The sequence below is a fragment of the Akebia trifoliata genome, chromosome 13, assembly GCF_017979445.1.
Source record: "Akebia trifoliata isolate Shusen 1 chromosome 13, ASM1797944v1, whole genome shotgun sequence".
NCBI classification, from domain to species: domain Eukaryota; kingdom Viridiplantae; phylum Streptophyta; class Magnoliopsida; order Ranunculales; family Lardizabalaceae; genus Akebia; species Akebia trifoliata.
Genome location: NC_141387.1, coordinates 330,875 through 349,050, shown reverse-complemented (window position 1 = coordinate 349,050; position 18,176 = coordinate 330,875). Strand labels below are relative to the sequence as shown.

The window sequence follows — 18,176 nt, the reverse complement described above, 5'->3', positions numbered from 1 at the left end:
ACATGACAAGATCTATGTCGACATTGGCATATCAATGCAAACACAATCATTTTTTCAAACAAAAATCAAATGGTAAAAACTCACTTCCATTTGATTGAAGAGAAATGATTTTCTTACTCCCCCACGTGGCATACTCAAAATACTCTTCTGATGTGATGTGTTAGAATCGTAGATCTATTTTACCTCGAGATGCATAATTTCATATATTTATGAGAATGTGCAGATGTGTATCCTGAGGCAAAAAAAAAATCTATGATTCTAACACATGCCATGTTAGAAGAGTATTTTGAGTATGCCATGTGGGGGAGTTAGATTATCACAACTCTTGATTTAATATTCCAAAATCTTAAACTTTGGAACTTTAGAGAGGATGAAACAATTGGAAAAATGAAATATGAATTGCTCACTTTATCTTCTACACACAAGTAGCAAATGAGGAGGGGGAAATAATATTTTGATGAAAACCAACCTCTGTTATTGCAACATGTCAAAATATGACTTCCAAACCCTATAATCAATAGAAAATGAGAGAATTCAGAGTGATTCTTTAAGAACATAAAGAATAGAAGTAAGAGATTTTAATTTCAAATGATTGATTATAATGATAGGTGTAACTACTAAAAATAATGGGACGTAAATATAGTTTTTTAGGGGATGTACTAAAAAAAAATAGGTCTAAATAGATAGTAATGTTACTCAAGCCTACCATGTTTGTTCTCCACGTTGACTTTAGTTAAAAAAGAAAGAAAAAAAAAGAAATAAAAGAAAAAAAGAAATAAAAAAGAAATAAAAGAAAAAAAATGAAAGAAAGAAAGAAAAAAGAAGTTACATTTTTACCCTTCTACATACACCCACCATCTTATCCATTTATCGATAATAAAACCCAAATCATCTTCTCTATCCATTTTCTACCTCTTCTCCACCATCTATCTCTCTCCCTCAATCTTCTTGTTTTACTTTAAATTCATCTCCTTTTGAGTTCGTGAGTGGTTGAATCAATAGAGATTAGGTTATATATATATATATATATATATATATTTAAAACATTCAAAAACGATAATTTCAAATCAAAGAACTTGAAGTTTTTTTTCTACAGTTTTGTTCGATAGATTCAAATCGAACTTGTTTTAGTAAATTTGATAGATACCTACCGAAACGATTTTTGTGATCATCGATAAGAAGTTATGTTTGATAGGTACCTATTGGATTTAATATAATAAGTTTGGTCTGAATCTACCGAACATAATTGTAAAATTTTTTTGAGTTATTCGATTCAAAATCTTCCTTTTTGAAGATTTTAATAATGATTTTCTCATTTTTTTTGATGATTAAATGCAAAAAGGTAAAAAAAAAAAAAATACTTAAAAAAAAAAAACTCTAAAATTTAATCTCCATTGATTCAACGTCTCACAAAACTTAAAAAAGATAAAAATGAAGAGAGAGAGAAGGAAGAAAAAGAAGAAAGAGAAGTAGTGGGTTTTTTTTGTGATGGGTGTGAAAAAGATGGTTGGTGTGGAAAGTAATTCGATAAGAATATTAATGGAAAGCAAGTGGGCGTGGAGAGCAAACATATGGCGCCAGTAGATAAAGCGCCCTGATGGGTAGAACGTAGACGTAGACGAGACGTATAATGCGTACTGATGCGTACGTATTATAGCTCCAATAGTACGGCCTTTTTAAAGAGAGAGCCCATGCTCGATGCATCACTGTAGTTTCGCGGACCATGGACTGGCTGTGGACGACATTGGAGATCCTAGTCCTTCCATCTCTGGTCTCTCTCTCTCTCTCTCTCTCTCTCGCATAAACCCTAATTTATGATTCGTAGTGTCTGCTTTGACCATTACTCATCCCCATTAATCTGCTGCAGGTCGTGATCTTAGGGTTCTTAATTGCTATTTTCTTACAAGCATTCAAAAGAAGGTGCATCCATACGTACGTTGTGATCAACACCCTAATAACTCCCTCGTTTTTATTCTCAATTTGTTTGTTTGTTTGTTTTTTTTTTTTTTTCTGATTTTTTCCCGTATTTTTTTAGCCTCAACGAGGCTCAGCCAATCTTCGAGGACCCGAATTCGTTAAAACAGGTAACTTTACATCTACTCTGAAAATTTCCCTTTTAAACTTAAAAAAAGAAAAAAAAAAAAACCATTTGATGGTTATAAAGTAGGGTTTTGGTGGAATCAGATATTCTTTTAGATTGTTGATATTGAATTTGATTCCAAAATAGGCGGAGAATTGGTTTTCAGTACTTTGTAGATTATGCTATACCATATTGCCTCTTGAATTGAACGAATGAGGGAGAGATCTTGATCATAGACGTGTGATTCCATCATTACAATTTGATTCATTTATTAGCATTTGAAGTTGAGGTTTATGTTCACTTTAGCTCTTTGGGTTCCCAAGAAGTGTCATTCTGCTTTTTGTTTTGATATTGTTGTCTTGACTTATTTAGTTTTAAACATATTTGAATTTTTCCATTTAAGTCGCCGTAATTCTTTTACGCGAACCATTTTGTATAGAACTTATCCAATTTAGTACGGACAAGATATTTGTACTAAGGTAGTGCATGGTATTTTAACAAAAGGCGTATGGGGTCGAATTTTGCTCAATGGTTAGCCCTTGAGATTGTATCTGCTCCTAGTTGATCAATAAATAAATATAAAAAAGACTACAATCATTTATTACCCACATCTCTATTATGGCGAAGTAGCTTTTGTAAGTAAAAGTAATTGGTGTTGATTGTGTTGGAATCATTTATGCTAGGTACCATGCCCATCAATCTTTGATCCCGCTGAGAAGTGCATGTCTTTGATAATTCCTGCATTCAATGAGGAGCATAGACTTCCCGGAGCTCTTGATGAAACCATGAAGTAAGTGTGTGCATCATCAGTACGTTATCTACTTATCTTATATCAACTACGAGCTGCATTCAGTGTCATCATTATTTTTCTTTTTTAGTCAATCATCAGCTTTCTTTCATTACATAGTTGGAATAAAAAGCTACAGATAAGGATACCCTATTCTTTTGAAACAACCTCTTTAATGGTTTTGAGAGATCAGTTTGTGTTAATTGGGCTTTTTATGAGATTGAGTAGCTTTAGATTGCTTTCGATTTCTAGGCCAAAACCAACATGTGATTGAAGTTCTATATTTTTGGAACTTGGGTGTGAAAAAGCTTTTGGTGGTTGCCATGTACGTATGATGGTCATGAATGACACTCTTGTATGTGAATTGTGTTTCTTAATTGCTCTGGACAAAAGAAAAATCATTTTTCCCAAGGACATATACTGCCATCTTCATCTCAAAAAAATTCGAGTCGGCATAACGAATTCTATTCCCCCATTTTCTTTGACTTCCATTATATTTATTTGCTTTGACTCCAATTCTTTCATCAACTAATACTATGTACCATAAAAAACCCCTAATGTTATGTGTCTACGTCATCTGCAAATAGCAGACACGGAATGACCTACTTTTGAATGTGAGCAGTTACTTCATCTATAAATAAAGCAAATAGATACAGATTCAAAATCAATGCCTAATGTGAACCAATTGTAATTGGGAACTTATTTATCGCATTGCAATTTATTCTCATTATAATCATGGCTGCCATGTCTATAATCTACTTGGAAACTTTTTTCTTCACAATACCCATCAAATTTAACTTTTTGGCTACTTGTTATATGCTTTTCTCAAATTCAATGCAAATCATGTTAAGTTTTTTAGCTACTGGAAACTTATTATATAAAGGCGAGGTTTGGCGTATACATTTGGGGTCTAATTTTTTCCTTTGCATGCTCCTTGTACTTCAGATAATGATCATAATGTCCATTATTCAATTTTCATGATGATCATGATGTAGACTGAATCTATAATATACCTGTCCAAAAAAGAATGTTTCTGAAGTATCTGTGAAATATATGTACTTTTTACCTATTAAAAAAGAATGATGAGTGGATCTCTACTTTGTAGTTATCTTCTACAGCGTGTGGCGAAGGACAAATCCTTTTCTTACGAGGTATGATTTTACTGTAGTCATCATTTGAAATGAATTCTGCAACTTTGAGGAATTCATTATTTCAGTGCTGTAAACTTCACTCTTATGTTGGTATTAATTTCATGAGGGGTAGTAGTCACGATGTTAGGCAGGTTTAGACATGTAAATTTCTAATCTGGCCTATATAAAGACATGTCAATTTGTACTTGTCTAGTGGCTCAGTCACAAATGATGAGATCTAATGTACTTCTTATGTATACTGGTACCAATAGAAAGCTTATTAACTTGACTCCAATGGAAAGTTGGTTAACCTTCCAACCAGACAAATATTGTGCAAATCAGGTTTTAACATGAATTGATTGAATTTTGGTCAATATACAAACTGATTGTGTATCCAGGCCATGATGACTATTTTCGTGTGTTCTTTTGTCTAGAGTGAAATATTGGTTCTACTTAGTCTAAGGATTTTATATATATTTTTTTTCTTTTGATTTGTTTTTTTAGTAGACTTCTGTTGAATGAAGGGAAGTTTGATTTGGAAAGGCATTTTCTAAAGGGGTTGAAAAATTATGTTTCAGCCTTCACATTGTCTTATTGAAATGCGTTTGTCTATTTCTTTTGGTTTAGAAATTGCTATAAGATTATGTTTTTGTTTAGGGTGAAGTGTTTTTATACTTGTTGTATCTTTTTATGAAGTGAAATGAAACAAGTACTATTATGAAACTTCTTGTTGGATGTGTATTACTTTTGTGTGGTCTCGTTGAGAGGTATTTGCCCCATTTCATTTGGTGCATGAATTGCTATGAGGTTTGTTGGTGTAATGCTTTAGTCTCATCTTGTCACTTTACATACAGTCAGAATCTTTTCTAGAAAAGAAATTTTTTAATACCTTAATTTTGGGACCTATGGGAAGCTTATTTACTTCCCAACTCTTAAGACACGCAATTTTGTAGTTCTGACATGAATTGAGTGAGTTGTGATTTACTTTCGGCCGCTTCTGAAGTTCAAAGAGGGTTGATGTTGTGATCATTGTCTTTCTCCTTTTTTAATAGTGGTGGTAAGCTTTAATCATAATGACCAAAAGAGCACACACACACACAAAAGGCTTTTCTAGAAGGGTTTCACTATGGGGAGGGAGGATTGATATTCAATTTGCAGGCAAAACCTTATCTTTTTGGTGCTATTCCAACTCAGCTGTGATACATGAAGTGTACTGTTTCGATGCTTTGAGGTGATCTTTGAGATGGGATTAATGTAGTAGCTTTCCCTCAAAGGAAGACCTAGATAAGTTGTAGGCAAGCTCACTACCCTGCACCCCAAAAATCGCTACCTCTTATCTTCAGAGAGTTCTATAGAACTAATGATGGGTATTTAGCTATCAGAGTTTGCATCTGATTTCAGCGTATTAAGTGATTTTTTTCTATTGTTCATGACATGTGTATAAAGCATCAGATCCAATCTTTGGTAAATCACATAAAAGATGAGAAAAAAATCCAATTCACATTCTGTTCTATAGAACTCTCTGAAGATAAAATGCTTACAATACATAAACTCAAATGTACTATTTTGCGAACTGTGCTGGTTCTTATTTTATTAGTACAATGCTAATCCCAATATTATTAATCTTTACTCAAATTATTTGCATATTGTTTTTGTTTTGCATCATATGTTTCAGAACGGTTTGGTGCTATGAGGAGTATGTACCCTTGATGCCTATAGACTGAAACACTTAAATGCTTGATTTGAAGGCCAGTGATATAACTATAAAATATAGCCATAGTAGAGACTTAAGTCCACTCATTCACTGATTATGACCTTTTTAGTATTTAAAGTGATAAATATAAATGGGTGATTCCTGAACAGGTGCTGGTAGTTGATGACGGGAGTGCTGATGGTACTAGCAAAGTAGCGTTTGACTTTGTACGGAAATACTCTGTAGACAATGTTAGGGTTGTTCTTCTTGGAAGAAATTGTGGCAAGGGAGAAGCTATCAGAAAAGTGAGTCAATCTAAACCCGTCATTTTCTTGATTATGAATAGATCATCGAATACTGTGGGTTACCTCGATTGTATCTCACTGTGGGTTCTATGCTTCTTAGGTTTTGAATAAGTTAGTTCAAGTAGCCTTAGGTCCGATCATATATTTTGTAAAGTCTGTTTGAGGTTTTATATCCTGTTAGTCATGCTAACTGAGTTGTTTGAGTTAATTTGTTTTTTTTTCCCCCTCCCCTTTTTTTCTTTTTCCTCCTACATACAATAACAATTGATTGGAGCTCTTCAATTATGTGAAAGCATTGTAAAACAGGGAATGCTTCATTCACGTGGTGAACTACTTTTAATGCTTGATGCTGATGGAGCAACCAAGGTTGATGACCTAGAAAAACTTGAATGTCAGGTGTGCATACTTATTGTGAATGTGTATGCTCAGTATTTTCATCAACTGTTGTATTTCAGAATTTATTGGTTTATGGTGTATCTTTTACTGTTAGACATCGTAACAAATAGGTCGTTACCTGATGTTTCTACCATCAGATACGTGCAGTGGCTGAAAAGGATTTTCAATTGGGAGATGCAGTACCTCATGATTCAAGTTCAAGAATTTCTGATATACCAATTTCTGCATTTGGATCTCGTGCTCATCTTGAGGAGAAGGCTTTAGCTACAGTTTGTCTTGTTAATCTTATTCACTTCTTTACGTAGATTTTACCTTCTTTTTCTTAGAAAATGTGGTGTTCACTTAATATTTCAGCGGAAGTGGTACCGTAATTTCCTAATGAAGGGTTTCCATGTCGTGGTTCTCCTGACTGCTGGTCCAGGAATCCGTGATACTCAGGTAGTTTTTCTGTCTGACAATTAACCATATCTTTTGATTGCAAATGTTACACACTCATGTTGTTTTCCTGGGCCATCATTAAAGCCTGATGATAGTATGAGGTACATGCACAGCTGTTTTTTTGTGACGTGAAGTGTTACATCCAATGCAGTGTGGCTTTAAGATGTTTACAAGATCTGCTGCTCGGAAGCTTTTCACAAATATGCGCTTGAAAAGGTATGTATAAGAATGTTTCAGCTGACAAGGACACACTCCTTGCCCTTATCTATGAATGGCTGTTTACATATGAGAAATATGGTGAAAGTTATCCATATTGAAACAAGTCCTAAACCATGTAACAAACGTGTAAAAGCCACATCAAATCCTAATCATAAACATTTTCTAGAACTTAATTTGGATTTAGATGCAGCTTTTACTATTTTCATAGGGAATTAAAAGATACATGAGCTTCCTTGGTTGGTTGCTTCTGGGATTTGATCTCAGATTTGGGTGGATAAAACCCTGCATAACAATGCACATCCATTCTTCATATACACGTGTTGACACATCTGGTTTGTGCAGTCGGTGTAGTTAATACTTTTTTTTCATGGCCGAACACCGACATTCATGTTTGTGTCGTCTTAAAATAGATTTACTTTGCACATATTACTATGGATACATCTGTAAAATAGATTTTTTTTTTCCCTTTCCACCCAATTTTTTTTTCATCAGTTTACCTTTTTAGTGGTCCATTTCTGCAAGCAAAGCTGAAGGTGGAAACCATTATTTGTCAAGATTTATATCATATAATTAATACGACATGTATTTTGTACAGGTGGTGTTTTGATGTCGAGTTGGTGTATTTATGCAAACAACTTGCTATCCCCATGATCGAGACATCTGTAAACTGGTCTGAAATCCCGGGGTCAAAAGTGAGTCTTCGCAGTATTGTCCATATGCTTTGGGAACTTTGCCTCATGTCTATGGGGTACAGGACCGGTATGTGGAAAATTCAAACCTGACTTAATCGAAGCTGCAATCCATTATGTTCCTCATTCATCATAGAAGAAAGTGACGTTTGTTCAAATTTTTCCTAATCTCAGCAATAGTACAAAGTGGGAATTCGTTTGTTTTGAGCTTGTTAAGCCTAGGGTTGCAGATGTTGAGAACCCCTTGTGGAGACTGGATCCAGCAAATTGGTTGATATCTTTTGGCAAAGTTGAGGCGCTGTTTATACTCTTACATTGTTTATTGTGTGTTAGTATTTAGAAAACGGAATTTTGATGCCACTACGTTCTAAGGTTAATTTCATCAAGTAATTTGATGAGCTGAGCTCATGATTACATTCTTGGATGTAGTCAAATATCAGACTTTCCTGCAGTATTAATTGTAGGTGCCATTATTTCCTTTGTACAATTTTTTTGTATTATTTCTAAGCACTGCCGAAAGGAGCAAACACCCATGTTGAATCCACAGCCTGTGTACCGGATAATCCAGAGGCTGAGCTGAGTTTCGAACTCACGACCAAGAAGAGCAAACTCTTGTTGCTATGCCTTACCGTCTAGCCATGTCCTTGACAGGTCACAAAATTAATACTTGATGATGTTTCATGATTTTGGCATGGCGTCTGCGATAAAAAGTAGTTTAGTCATATACATCTACTAGAGGTAGGGCACGCTCTTTGCGGTTAAAGAGGGTAAAAGAGTAAGAGTAGTGGTGGTATTATTGAAAAAAGGGATAAAAGAGAAAATAGTAAAATTGAACAGGTATTATTATGCAAGGGATGGAGGAGAGAAAATCCAATAAAGTTGAAGAGATGGAAGAGAAAAGATAATAAAATTAGGTAATGTAGACTATCCTCCATTGTAACTGTAATGGGACATTATTTATACCTTACAACCAGCTGTTACTATATACCACTGATGTATTTTATTATATAAACTAGACTCTGTCCATTCTTACTGTCATCCTCCTCTTTGGGGTTAAAGGGGATGAATAAAGGGAAGAAAATAAAATTGTATGGGTAGAAGGGTAACATAATAGAGATGGGAGGACTTTTATTAATAAGTTGAAGAAAAAAAAATCATAAAGTTGAAGTGGCGAATTTTGCTTAGAAAAGGAGATAAAAAAGGAAATAAAGTTGAATTATTCCTAAAGATTTGTCATGTGATTATTCCCAATCCCCTGTTTCGTTATATTAGATCGTCCAACAATTTGACCCCAAAATCTCGGCTGGCTTCATCACTGAGATCATCTGTTCCTAAGATAGTTAGAATGCCAAGAATAGAAACGGAACATAAAACGGAGGAAATAGACATGATCTGATCATGCCATATCAATAGGCAGGACACCCAATCATACTTGAAAAAGCTTTTAACTCCAACAATCTGCCATACATGTTAAAAGAGTTTAAAAACTACAAGTAACAAATAACAAAAGGGTGGAGGAGAGAGCATCCTCTCTGCCCAAAGGAATGTAACCCGCCAAAAGTAAGAGCAACTATAAAAGCTCTAACCCCAATTTGGTTCAAATCCTCGGAAGTAGTTAAAACCAACAACAAAAAAAACAGTAAAAAAGAAATTTAAAGAACAAAAACACAAACAAAACTAGAATCTGTAGATTTAATCAACCTCCTCCATCTTGCTGCCCTCAGCATCAGCATCCTCCAATGGGGGCATATCTGTCTCAACATCAGCCTCAGCATCACCACTTTCTTCATCAATGCTCAACCCCAGCTTCAGCATTCTGTGAATACGGTTGCCGAAGGTATTGGGGTCCTCAAGGCTGAAGCCTGAGGTGAGAAGAGAGGTCTCAAACAACAGGAGCACCAAATCTTTCACCGACTTATCATTCTTGTCTGCGTCAGCTCTCTTCCTAAGCTCCTCCATAATGGGGTTCTCTGGATTGATCTCCATAGTCTTCTTGCTTGACATGTACCCGCCCATGCTTGAATCCCTCAAAGCCTGCGCCTTCATGATCCTCTCCATGTTAGCTGTCCAACCATATTCTCCAGTGACCAAACAACAAGGAGAATCCACAACACGGTCCGAAACAACAACCTTCTCCACCTTGTCACCCAACACGTCTTTGATCACCTTGCAAAGAACCTCAAACTTCTCCTTCAACGTTTCGTTCTTTTTCTTCTCATCTTCGCTCTCGTCCAACTTCAGACCCTCCTTAGTTGCAGAAATTAGCTTCTTCCCTTCAAATTCCTTCAACTGACCCACTGCATACTCATCAATGGCATCAACCATGAACAGGACTTCATAACCCTTCTTCTTCAGCTTCTCAAGGAAGGGAGAGTTCTCGACAGCCTTCTTACTCTCACCCGTGATGTAGAAGATATCATTCTGACCCTCCTTCATCCTTGTTACATAGTCCTTCAGGCTGGTCATCTCATCACCACTCTTGGTCGAGTGGTATCGAAGCAATTCTGCAAGCTTTGACTTGTTTTGGGAGTCCTCGTTGATTCCAAGCTTGAGATTCTTAGAGAATGCCTCATAGAACTTGTTGTAGTCCTCCTTATTCTCAGCAATCTCAAAGAAGAGTTCGACACATTTCTTCACGAGGTTCTTGCGGATGACCTTGAGGATTTTGTTCTGCTGCAGAGTTTCTCTGGAGATGTTCAGCGGAAGATCCTCAGAGTCTACAATACCCTTTACAAAGCTTAGATACTCTGGCATCAACTCCTCACAATTGTCCATGATGAAGACACGACGGACATAGAGCTTGATATTGTTGGGTTTCTTCTTAGTGTCAAAGAGATCAAAGGGAGCCCTCTTGGGCACGAAGAGAACAGCCTTAAACTCAAGCTGACCCTCAACTGAAAAGTGCTTCACAGCCAAATGTTCTTCCCAATCATTGGTCAGACTCTTGTAGAAGGCAGCATACTCCTCCTTAGTGATCTCTTCTGGCTTCCTCATCCATATGGGCTTCTGCTTGTTTACCAAATCCCACTCGTGTGAAACCTCCTTAATCTTTTTCTTTTTCTTCTCTTCCTTTTCCTTCTCTTCGTCAACATCCTCCACTTTCCCCTCTTCATCTTTCTTCTCTTCCTCATCCTCATCGTCAGATATCTCCTTTTCAGTTGTCTTCTCAGTCCATAGGGAGATCGGATAGCTGATGAACTCAGAGTGCTTCTTGATCAGATCCTTGAGCCTGCGCTCCTCGAGATACTCCATCTGATCATCTTTAAGGAAGAGAGTAATCTTGGTACCCCTGCCAAGGTTCTCACCAGAGGTATCCCTGGTGATGGTGAAGGATCCACCCGCTTGGGATTCCCACACATACTGCTCATCTTCATTGTGCTTCGATGTGACAATAACCTTATCGGCAACAAGGTAAGCAGAATAAAACCCGACACCAAACTGTCCAATCATGCTCACATCTGCCCCAGCTGCCAAGGCTTCCATGAACTCCTTAGTCCCAGATCTCGCAATGGTACCAAGATTGTTCACAAGATCTGAATAAACAAACCAAAACAGGCAAGTAAGAAAGATAATATTTAGCTTTCAATATGAATAGGTTAAAACAACAGCTCTACCATTACTCACCAGGCTTTGTCATGCCAATGCCACTGTCGATGATGGAGATGCTGTTATTGGTCTTGTCTGGGACAATGTGTATGAAAAGCTCCGGTTGGGCATCGAGCTTGCTCTTGTCAGTCAAGCTCTCAAACCGGATCTTGTCCAAGGCCTTCATACATATATTTTTTATACCAAATACAATATCAGAATTTCAATTCCCATTATACTTGGGAAAATTACAAGCAAGCTAAGCGAGAGAGCACACACATCCATCTAACATCATAAACAAGCACAAAAGTGCGAAAGGCATAGAATGGCACAATGCAAGCCTACCGACCTAATTTTTTTTTTTTTTCTCGAAATCGTTCCAAGTTTTTGCAGAGAAATGGATCTAATTCTCAGCAAGCTCAAGCAGTAAAGATAAACAAAAGTGAGACCAAAATCATAATTTCAAAAACTCATTCATTAAATACGTAAAAAAAAAAAAACATATACAAGTAAAATTAACTTAAGTTTTGATGCTCATAAAGAAGAAAAATGGAAAATCGAGAGAAAAAAATATAATTCTGATCAAAACTCATATATTAAATCACACACCGTCTTTCAAGAATTTTCATAGATCAAACAAAAACAAACAACGGTAATGGAGATCATGATTCTGATACAAAGCAAATTCTCAAATAATAATGGAAAAAAAAACACAAAATACAACAGAAGCCCTAAAAAAAAAAGTACTACAACACTTACATCGGAAGCGTTGCTGACAAGCTCACGAAGAAAGATCTCTTTGTTGCTGTAGAAGGTGTTAATGATCAAACTTAAGAGCTGGTTGATCTCTGCTTGAAACGCAAACGTCTCTGTGTCCGCCATTGATGATCTGATGAAGCGCTCTTCCTCTGTTAAAAACTATAGAACAGAAATGCAAACGCGAGTAAAAGAGAAAAATGGGCGCGTTAGGAATCTAGGGTTTGAAGGTTAGCTGAAACGTCCTCTCTCTATATATAGAGGTGTTTAGAGTTTCTAGAGACTTCTATTACAACTTTACAAGTCCAACGTCTTAGGAAATTTTTAAACCGACCTAACCCTGTGTTCAGGGTTTCAAAACTCGTTTTGGCCTCTCGTCTTTTCCATGGACGAGACCGAGTTGTCTCGGACGAGATAAATCATTTAACTCCGTTTTTTTACTTTAATTTATTCTATATATTTATATAAAAATAATTATAATTTTTTTTATAGAGTTGTGAGGAATACACGCGATTTTTGATACGTGGGTCCATAGATATTTTTCTCTAGAATACACAAGAAAAGATTTACAATTCCGTGCCCTTGCCACCTTAACTGCGTAGCATATCATCTGCGTGCATTAATCATTATTCTTTTTTATATATAAAATAATGTAGATTAAAACATGTTTAATCGTGAAATTATATTTTACTAAGATAATAAATATTTAAATTAAAAATTTTAATTATTTTACTTAAAATATATAAAATCTCACTTGACTTAAACGAATTTTACTTATTCAATGAAGATTTTCAAAATATCATCCGAGTCATCTCGTTTGTTTCACAAGATTTTTTAAATGAGATTTCAAATCATGGCCACAAGTGGTCCTTTGACGTTTTTGAAATAAAGACATGCCCTCAACGACAAGCTACAACTTGGGCGAGGTAGCTTGAAGTCAACTTGAATGATGGATGAGTTTGGGCCTGAGTTGTGAAGAATATGAGTTGAGTGTGGGTTAAAATATCTCAATCCAATATTACTTTAAGGTGAGGATTCGATCAATCCAACTAAACTCAAATTGATGTTATATATTAATTAAATATTTTTATTTATTTTAAAAGATTTTTAATTATTTTACTTATAGTAATTAGGGAAAAGAAACCTTTTCTTTCCATTTGTGTCTATTGCTATACACATTTACGAATAGTCTATTGATTTTGTTTTTTTATGTTGTATATTTTATTTAAGATATAATTTTTCATTTTTTTTATATAAATAAATAAAAATATTTGTATGTAATATATCATCGGGTTAGAACTCATTAACCCAAGTTCAATATGAGATTGAGCTTCTAAAATCGGGTTGAGCTCGGGTTAGCCTAAGTTAGATAATTTTCGATAAGTTGGACAGGTTGAACAACACGTAAATTTTGTTTTATATCTTTAAAAAGAAATATAATATAAAAAATAAAATCACTAGTAAATAAATTTACACACAACCTTCAAATTCATAAATTTTTATATCATAATTTTTTTTCCTTAGTTTTACTAATATATTTATGAAGAAAAAATTAATGTTTATTTTTATTTGTATTTATAAATAAATAAAAATATTTGTATGTAATATAACATCGGGTTCGGGTTGAGTCAGGTTCTCTGAAACCTCAACCCGAGCTCAATTCAAATTCAATTTAAGTTGAGATTTCCTAACCTATACTCAACTCATTTTCCATATAACCCAACCCATGCATGACCATCAATTGGATTGAATTTGGGTTAGCCCGCCCAGGTTGCAGTCCTAGTTTAAATGGTTGGAATCATGTGTTTTTTCTATGAGTCATTCTTCATGACATAAGAGATCTTGACCCAATAATATATAATATGGGTCTTGTTCGAGGACAACATTAAGGAGATAAAATTCTACTTAAAGAATACGGACCATTTAAATTTTACTTAATAAAATATTAGTCTATTAAGGATCATTTGAACAATTTTACAAAGTGTTTGATATAAAAATATGGGGAGTCCAATAAAAAAAATTGATCAAATTATTTAGTTATTAGTATTTATATGAAAAATAAAAAATAAATATTTTATTTATTAAAAATTATTCATAAATTTTATATAATTTTATTTGACTCATTTGAGACGACTTGCTAATTTTGAATTGAATCAATTCGATAAATATTCAAGTCAAATTTTAAAATTATATTTTAATTATTTATATATTTTTTTAAATCTAATATGCATAAATCAATTTATTTAATTATTGATAAATCTATATGATTTAAAGATTACTACTTGTAAGAGAAACAAGTTTTTATTTATTTTTTATTTTTTTCAGTTGGTATATAAGATATAATCAAAAGTTGGAATGTTTGTGTGTGTGTGTGTGTGTGTGTGAGTGTGAGTGTGTACACGTGGGAGCGTGCGCGCTCGTGTGAGATCGAATTTATACTATTAAGTAAAGTAGTTGAATTGTTGCTTTGTTAGACTTATTATAAGTTTCGGGAGCGAAAAAGAGCAGTGATGCAGAGAGCTGCGGAAGCTTGGTTCATGGGGGGCCCGAGTAGCAAAGATGAATTGGAGCAATCGTCTCTGCTTGCAGATTGGAACTCTTACGCCTCTTCGAGAGCTTCAGAGGAGACTGGAGGATCTTCGAGTCTAGGGTTTGATCTTGAAGCCGCTGTGAGAACCGCCAATGATAAGGTCACTGGTACTTTCAACGTGTAAGTAAAACAAATCTGAAACATTTGTTGTTGATTCTGATGAAATCTAAGAGGTTTTTTCGGTTTCTAATTGTTGATTGATTGGAGCTAATATGAAAAACTTCAATTTAGTGTTTAAATTTCTGATTTGTTGCTTTCTTGTTTGTGTTATACTGAATTGGAAGGAAATTTTAAGAATTATTGTAAGTTTGTTATAATTATTCAAGATAGATCTATGGATCTTAATTGAAATGGATCCCTGAAAATTGGTTTGGTAGATTGTGTGCTGTTGGGGTTGATATGTTTGGTATGAAAGTGAACATTAGGTTGGTGTGCAGTGCTGCTGTAGAGTGGTTTGATTTGTTTGAACATGAGTCCTAGATGTTGAGTTACTGATTAAAAAAATGGAAAAAAGGCCTAGATTTTGAGTTGGTATGGTTAATTGTTTTCCAAGTAGAAAGAAAGCAAACTAGGCTGAGGGACGGACAACATGGTTTTAAATTGGCGAGTCATCTCTGTATCAATCAACAATGAGACAGATTTACACTGTCTCAGACTTCACACCATCTTGCGAGTCATTTTTCACACTATCTTGCGAGATAGATGACTCAGATGATGTTTTGAAAATGAGATTTTGTATATTTTGAATTTTTTTTACAATTTAAATGCTTATTATATAAATAAAACATGATATTATGAGTCTTGTCCATGGACAAGACCGAGTTGTCTTGGACGAGATAAATCATTTAATTCAGTTTACAATGACGGACAAAGGAGGGAAATAAGTATCCAAGCATTGTCAGCTTAAATAATGTCGTTCATTTTTTCACGATTTAATAGTATTTATATTGAAGTATGCATGTGAGTTCCAATCAAAGGAAATGTGAGATTTGTGAAGGCTTGAGAGATCAAAATTCTCCGTTTCAAATTGGGCATCCACTAAACCCTATAAGATTCGACTTTGTCGAATCAACTAGAGAGTGCAAGGCCCAGCCATAAAACAGGATTAAATAGTCAAAAACATAAACCTGAGTCCAGACTAGAAAGCAAAGTATAGATCACCCCCAAATAACAAAACTAACCTGAAGTCTTCTCTCAGTCTCATACCAGGTTGGATGTGACTTTCACATTACAAATTAAATGTTTCATGGATGCTGCCCAATCCTCAATGTGTTGGGTTTGGGGGGTTCGGGGCAATGTTCTAGGGGACCATAGGAATATATGGATACAAATTCAAAACAAGTCCATTTATAACAGAGAATCTTGTATTAGTTTTCTTTGGCTTCCAACTGTCAAAGGTTATGGTTTTTTTGTGCCAATCTTGGTTTTGTTACCACCAATATCTAATAAACCAAGATTTTGTATTTAATTGGGAAATCGTTTGTGACTCATAGCACCCCGCCAGGCGTGTATTTTTTTCCTTTCTTTCTTTCTTTCCTTGTTCTTTCTTGTCTTGTTGTTTGGGGGCTATCTCAGCCTCCTATTCTCCTTTTCTTCATTAATAAAATTTATATTTATCAAAAAAAAAAAAAAAACTAAGGTGATGGTCTAAGTCGAACTTTTCTTTGTCTGATATCCTTTAGGGTTTCAAAAGGAGTTCGAGATTTGCCGGGGAACTTGCAGTCTGCTACTAGCAATGTCCCTTCTGGGAAATCTCTTGTGTACTTCGGGCTGTTCCTGGCCACTGGAATTTTCTTCATTTTCATTGCATTCATGATGTTCCTTCCGGTCATGGTGCTGATGCCTCAGAAGTTTGCCATCTGCTTTACCCTTGGCTGTGTCTTCATTATAGGATCGTTCTTTGCACTCAAAGGTCCAAAGAATCAGCTCACACACATGGCATCAAAAGAGGTATATCGGCTAGTTTTAATTCTCTTCTTTTAGCATGCCTTCTCTTATTTATTAGAACATCTATGATAACTTAAGTTTGAACGTTCAAAATTCTTTTTTTATTTGTTCATTATTTTTGGCAGAGACTTCCTTTTACAGTAGGATTCATTGGTAGTATGGTTGGTACCATATATGTGTCCATGGTGCTTCACAGTTATATACTCTCCGTGCTATTCTCCGTATTACAGGTATTAAATCTCCTCATCTCGCCTTTCTCTCTCAGCTGTTTATCTTTTAATGGAATGAAGAATACCCTCTGATCTTATCTTCTATTTGTTTTCCCTTGCTTTCTGTGGTGTGTATATCTTTTGTTCATTGGCTTTTAAATGTCTAGTTTTAGCCTTATGGATATTATTTTTCTTCACATAAACACGGTACTTAGTGTTCTTTTCGGAAACTTAAGTAAAACAGAAACGGCACTATATTCCAATTACCCAATCTAACAAGTTACGAATGTTTGCCTCATCTCTTACCTAGGTCCTTGCACTTTCATACTATGCAATATCTTACTTTCCGGGAGGCTCCGCGGGACTGAAGTTCCTTTCCTCAAGTCTTACCTCTTCAATATTGAAATGCTTTGGCAGGTGATGAAGTTGTCTTCCGAATTTTGTATAATTCTCCCATTTTTGTCTTTAGATTGGAAATTTCTGAGATGGACTGCCTAACTGCTGTAAGATTGATCTGAATTAGTTATATTTTTGTTGTTACCGAAAAAAAAGAGGAGAACCTTGCACCATTGATCTCCCAAAAAGTAAATATTTCACGATTTTGTTCATAAGGAAAGAAATATGATATGTCCCCTGTAACATGGAAGTCTTATAGATTATAACCTATATGACATTTGTGGATGAGGTGTCTAACGTATCTGTTGGAATGTGGGGTTGGCTGAAAACACAATACTTGTTTTTCTCTTCCATTTGTCGTGATGGAGGTCTAAACTGGCCGTTTGCAAGCAATCTTATTGAGCAATTGCCAAGTTCTAAAACCAGGTATTATCACACTATCTGTACTGTCTGGATGAACACATTTAAACAATGCAAACAAAAAAAAATGCATTTGTATGATAATTCCTGGTTGACCTAAGAAGCCGCACGATCTGCATAATTCTAAAGATAGACTGGGTAAATGGAAAATGAATGGTTACAAGAATGAAGAGGGGAGTGGGGGAAATACAGATTGGGTTCTTCCTCAAAATTTCTTTTTTTGCTTTTGGAAGGGTGGACTTCAAATATTTTCTCTTAGAAAAAGATACCTTTGGTTGATTCTTCATTCGGCCGTCGCTTGGGGTCTTTGGAGAGAGAGAAACAACATGGTGTTCCAGGGCAAGGAGACCATGCCTCATGTAGTGTATCTGAATATTTTGGATCTGTTTTTCTTTTGGTTGAAATTGAGCAAGGATTTTTTGGGGGTTTCTTTCGAAGATCTTGCATTCGGATGGGAGCTCTTGTGTAATTCTAAGCGTTCTTTGCTTGCTTTGGTTTTGTACTTAGTTTTTTCTTTGCTTTCTTTGGAGGGCTTT

General features: G+C 35.2%; 3 protein-coding genes across 4 annotated transcripts; 2 read left to right on the top strand and 1 right to left on the bottom strand.

The window, feature by feature from the left end:
• The first annotated feature begins 1,644 nt into the window (after positions 1–1,644).
• On the top strand, positions 1,645–8,237 carry LOC147387047 (Nucleotide-diphospho-sugar transferases superfamily protein). Of its 2 annotated transcripts, none has more exons than XM_086420118.1 (11): positions 1,645–1,771; positions 1,868–1,920; positions 2,036–2,084; positions 2,764–2,870; positions 3,973–4,018; positions 5,861–5,995; positions 6,302–6,391; positions 6,529–6,660; positions 6,746–6,829; positions 6,981–7,045; positions 7,644–8,237. In XM_086420118.1, exons 1-11 carry the CDS (start codon positions 1,724–1,726, stop codon positions 7,828–7,830), a joined length of 996 nt encoding a protein of 331 aa, XP_086276244.1. In that variant the 5' UTR covers positions 1,645–1,723; the 3' UTR covers positions 7,831–8,237. The 2 variants fall into 2 exon arrangements, with proteins under 2 accessions (XP_086276244.1, XP_086276243.1); XM_086420117.1 differs by having other exon boundaries at positions 1,650–1,771; positions 1,868–1,932.
• Positions 8,238–9,159: 922 nt separating this feature from the next.
• LOC147387046 (heat shock cognate protein 80) lies at positions 9,160–12,315 on the bottom strand. The gene is made up of 3 exons (XM_086420116.1): positions 12,082–12,315; positions 11,362–11,503; positions 9,160–11,270 (listed from the first exon to the last, which is right to left on the bottom strand). The coding sequence occupies exons 1-3, from the start codon at positions 12,202–12,204 to the stop codon at positions 9,430–9,432; spliced, it is 2,106 nt and encodes a 701-aa protein (XP_086276242.1). The 5' UTR covers positions 12,205–12,315; the 3' UTR covers positions 9,160–9,429.
• A 2,232-nt stretch (positions 12,316–14,547) lies between these two features.
• LOC147387045 (Got1/Sft2-like vescicle transport protein family) lies at positions 14,548–17,505 on the top strand. Its single transcript, XM_086421575.1, has 4 exons — positions 14,548–14,788; positions 16,351–16,618; positions 16,741–16,845; positions 17,135–17,505. The coding sequence occupies exons 1-4, from the start codon at positions 14,589–14,591 to the stop codon at positions 17,243–17,245; spliced, it is 684 nt and encodes a 227-aa protein (XP_086277701.1). The 5' UTR covers positions 14,548–14,588; the 3' UTR covers positions 17,246–17,505.
• The last annotated feature ends 671 nt before the right edge of the window (positions 17,506–18,176 follow it).

Coding starts and splice junctions, on each gene's coding strand:
- LOC147387047 (XM_086420117.1), top strand. CDS start 1,724: ATGGACTGGCTGTGGACGACATTGGAGATCCTAGTCCTTCCATCTCTG. Junction 5,996..6,301: donor AGGGAGAAGCTATCAGAAAA/GTGAGTCAATCT, acceptor ATTGTAAAACAG/GGAATGCTTCATTCACGTGG. Junction 6,661..6,745: donor AGGAGAAGGCTTTAGCTACA/GTTTGTCTTGTT, acceptor TTAATATTTCAG/CGGAAGTGGTACCGTAATTT.
- LOC147387046 (XM_086420116.1), bottom strand. CDS start 12,204: ATGGCGGACACAGAGACGTTTGCGTTTCAAGCAGAGATCAACCAGCTC. Junction 11,504..12,081: donor TTGTCAGCAACGCTTCCGAT/GTAAGTGTTGTA, acceptor ATATGTATGAAG/GCCTTGGACAAGATCCGGTT. Junction 11,271..11,361: donor CATTGGCATGACAAAGCCTG/GTGAGTAATGGT, acceptor TTGTTTATTCAG/ATCTTGTGAACAATCTTGGT.
- LOC147387045 (XM_086421575.1), top strand. CDS start 14,589: ATGCAGAGAGCTGCGGAAGCTTGGTTCATGGGGGGCCCGAGTAGCAAA. Junction 16,619..16,740: donor CACACATGGCATCAAAAGAG/GTATATCGGCTA, acceptor TATTTTTGGCAG/AGACTTCCTTTTACAGTAGG. Junction 16,846..17,134: donor TGCTATTCTCCGTATTACAG/GTATTAAATCTC, acceptor TCTCTTACCTAG/GTCCTTGCACTTTCATACTA.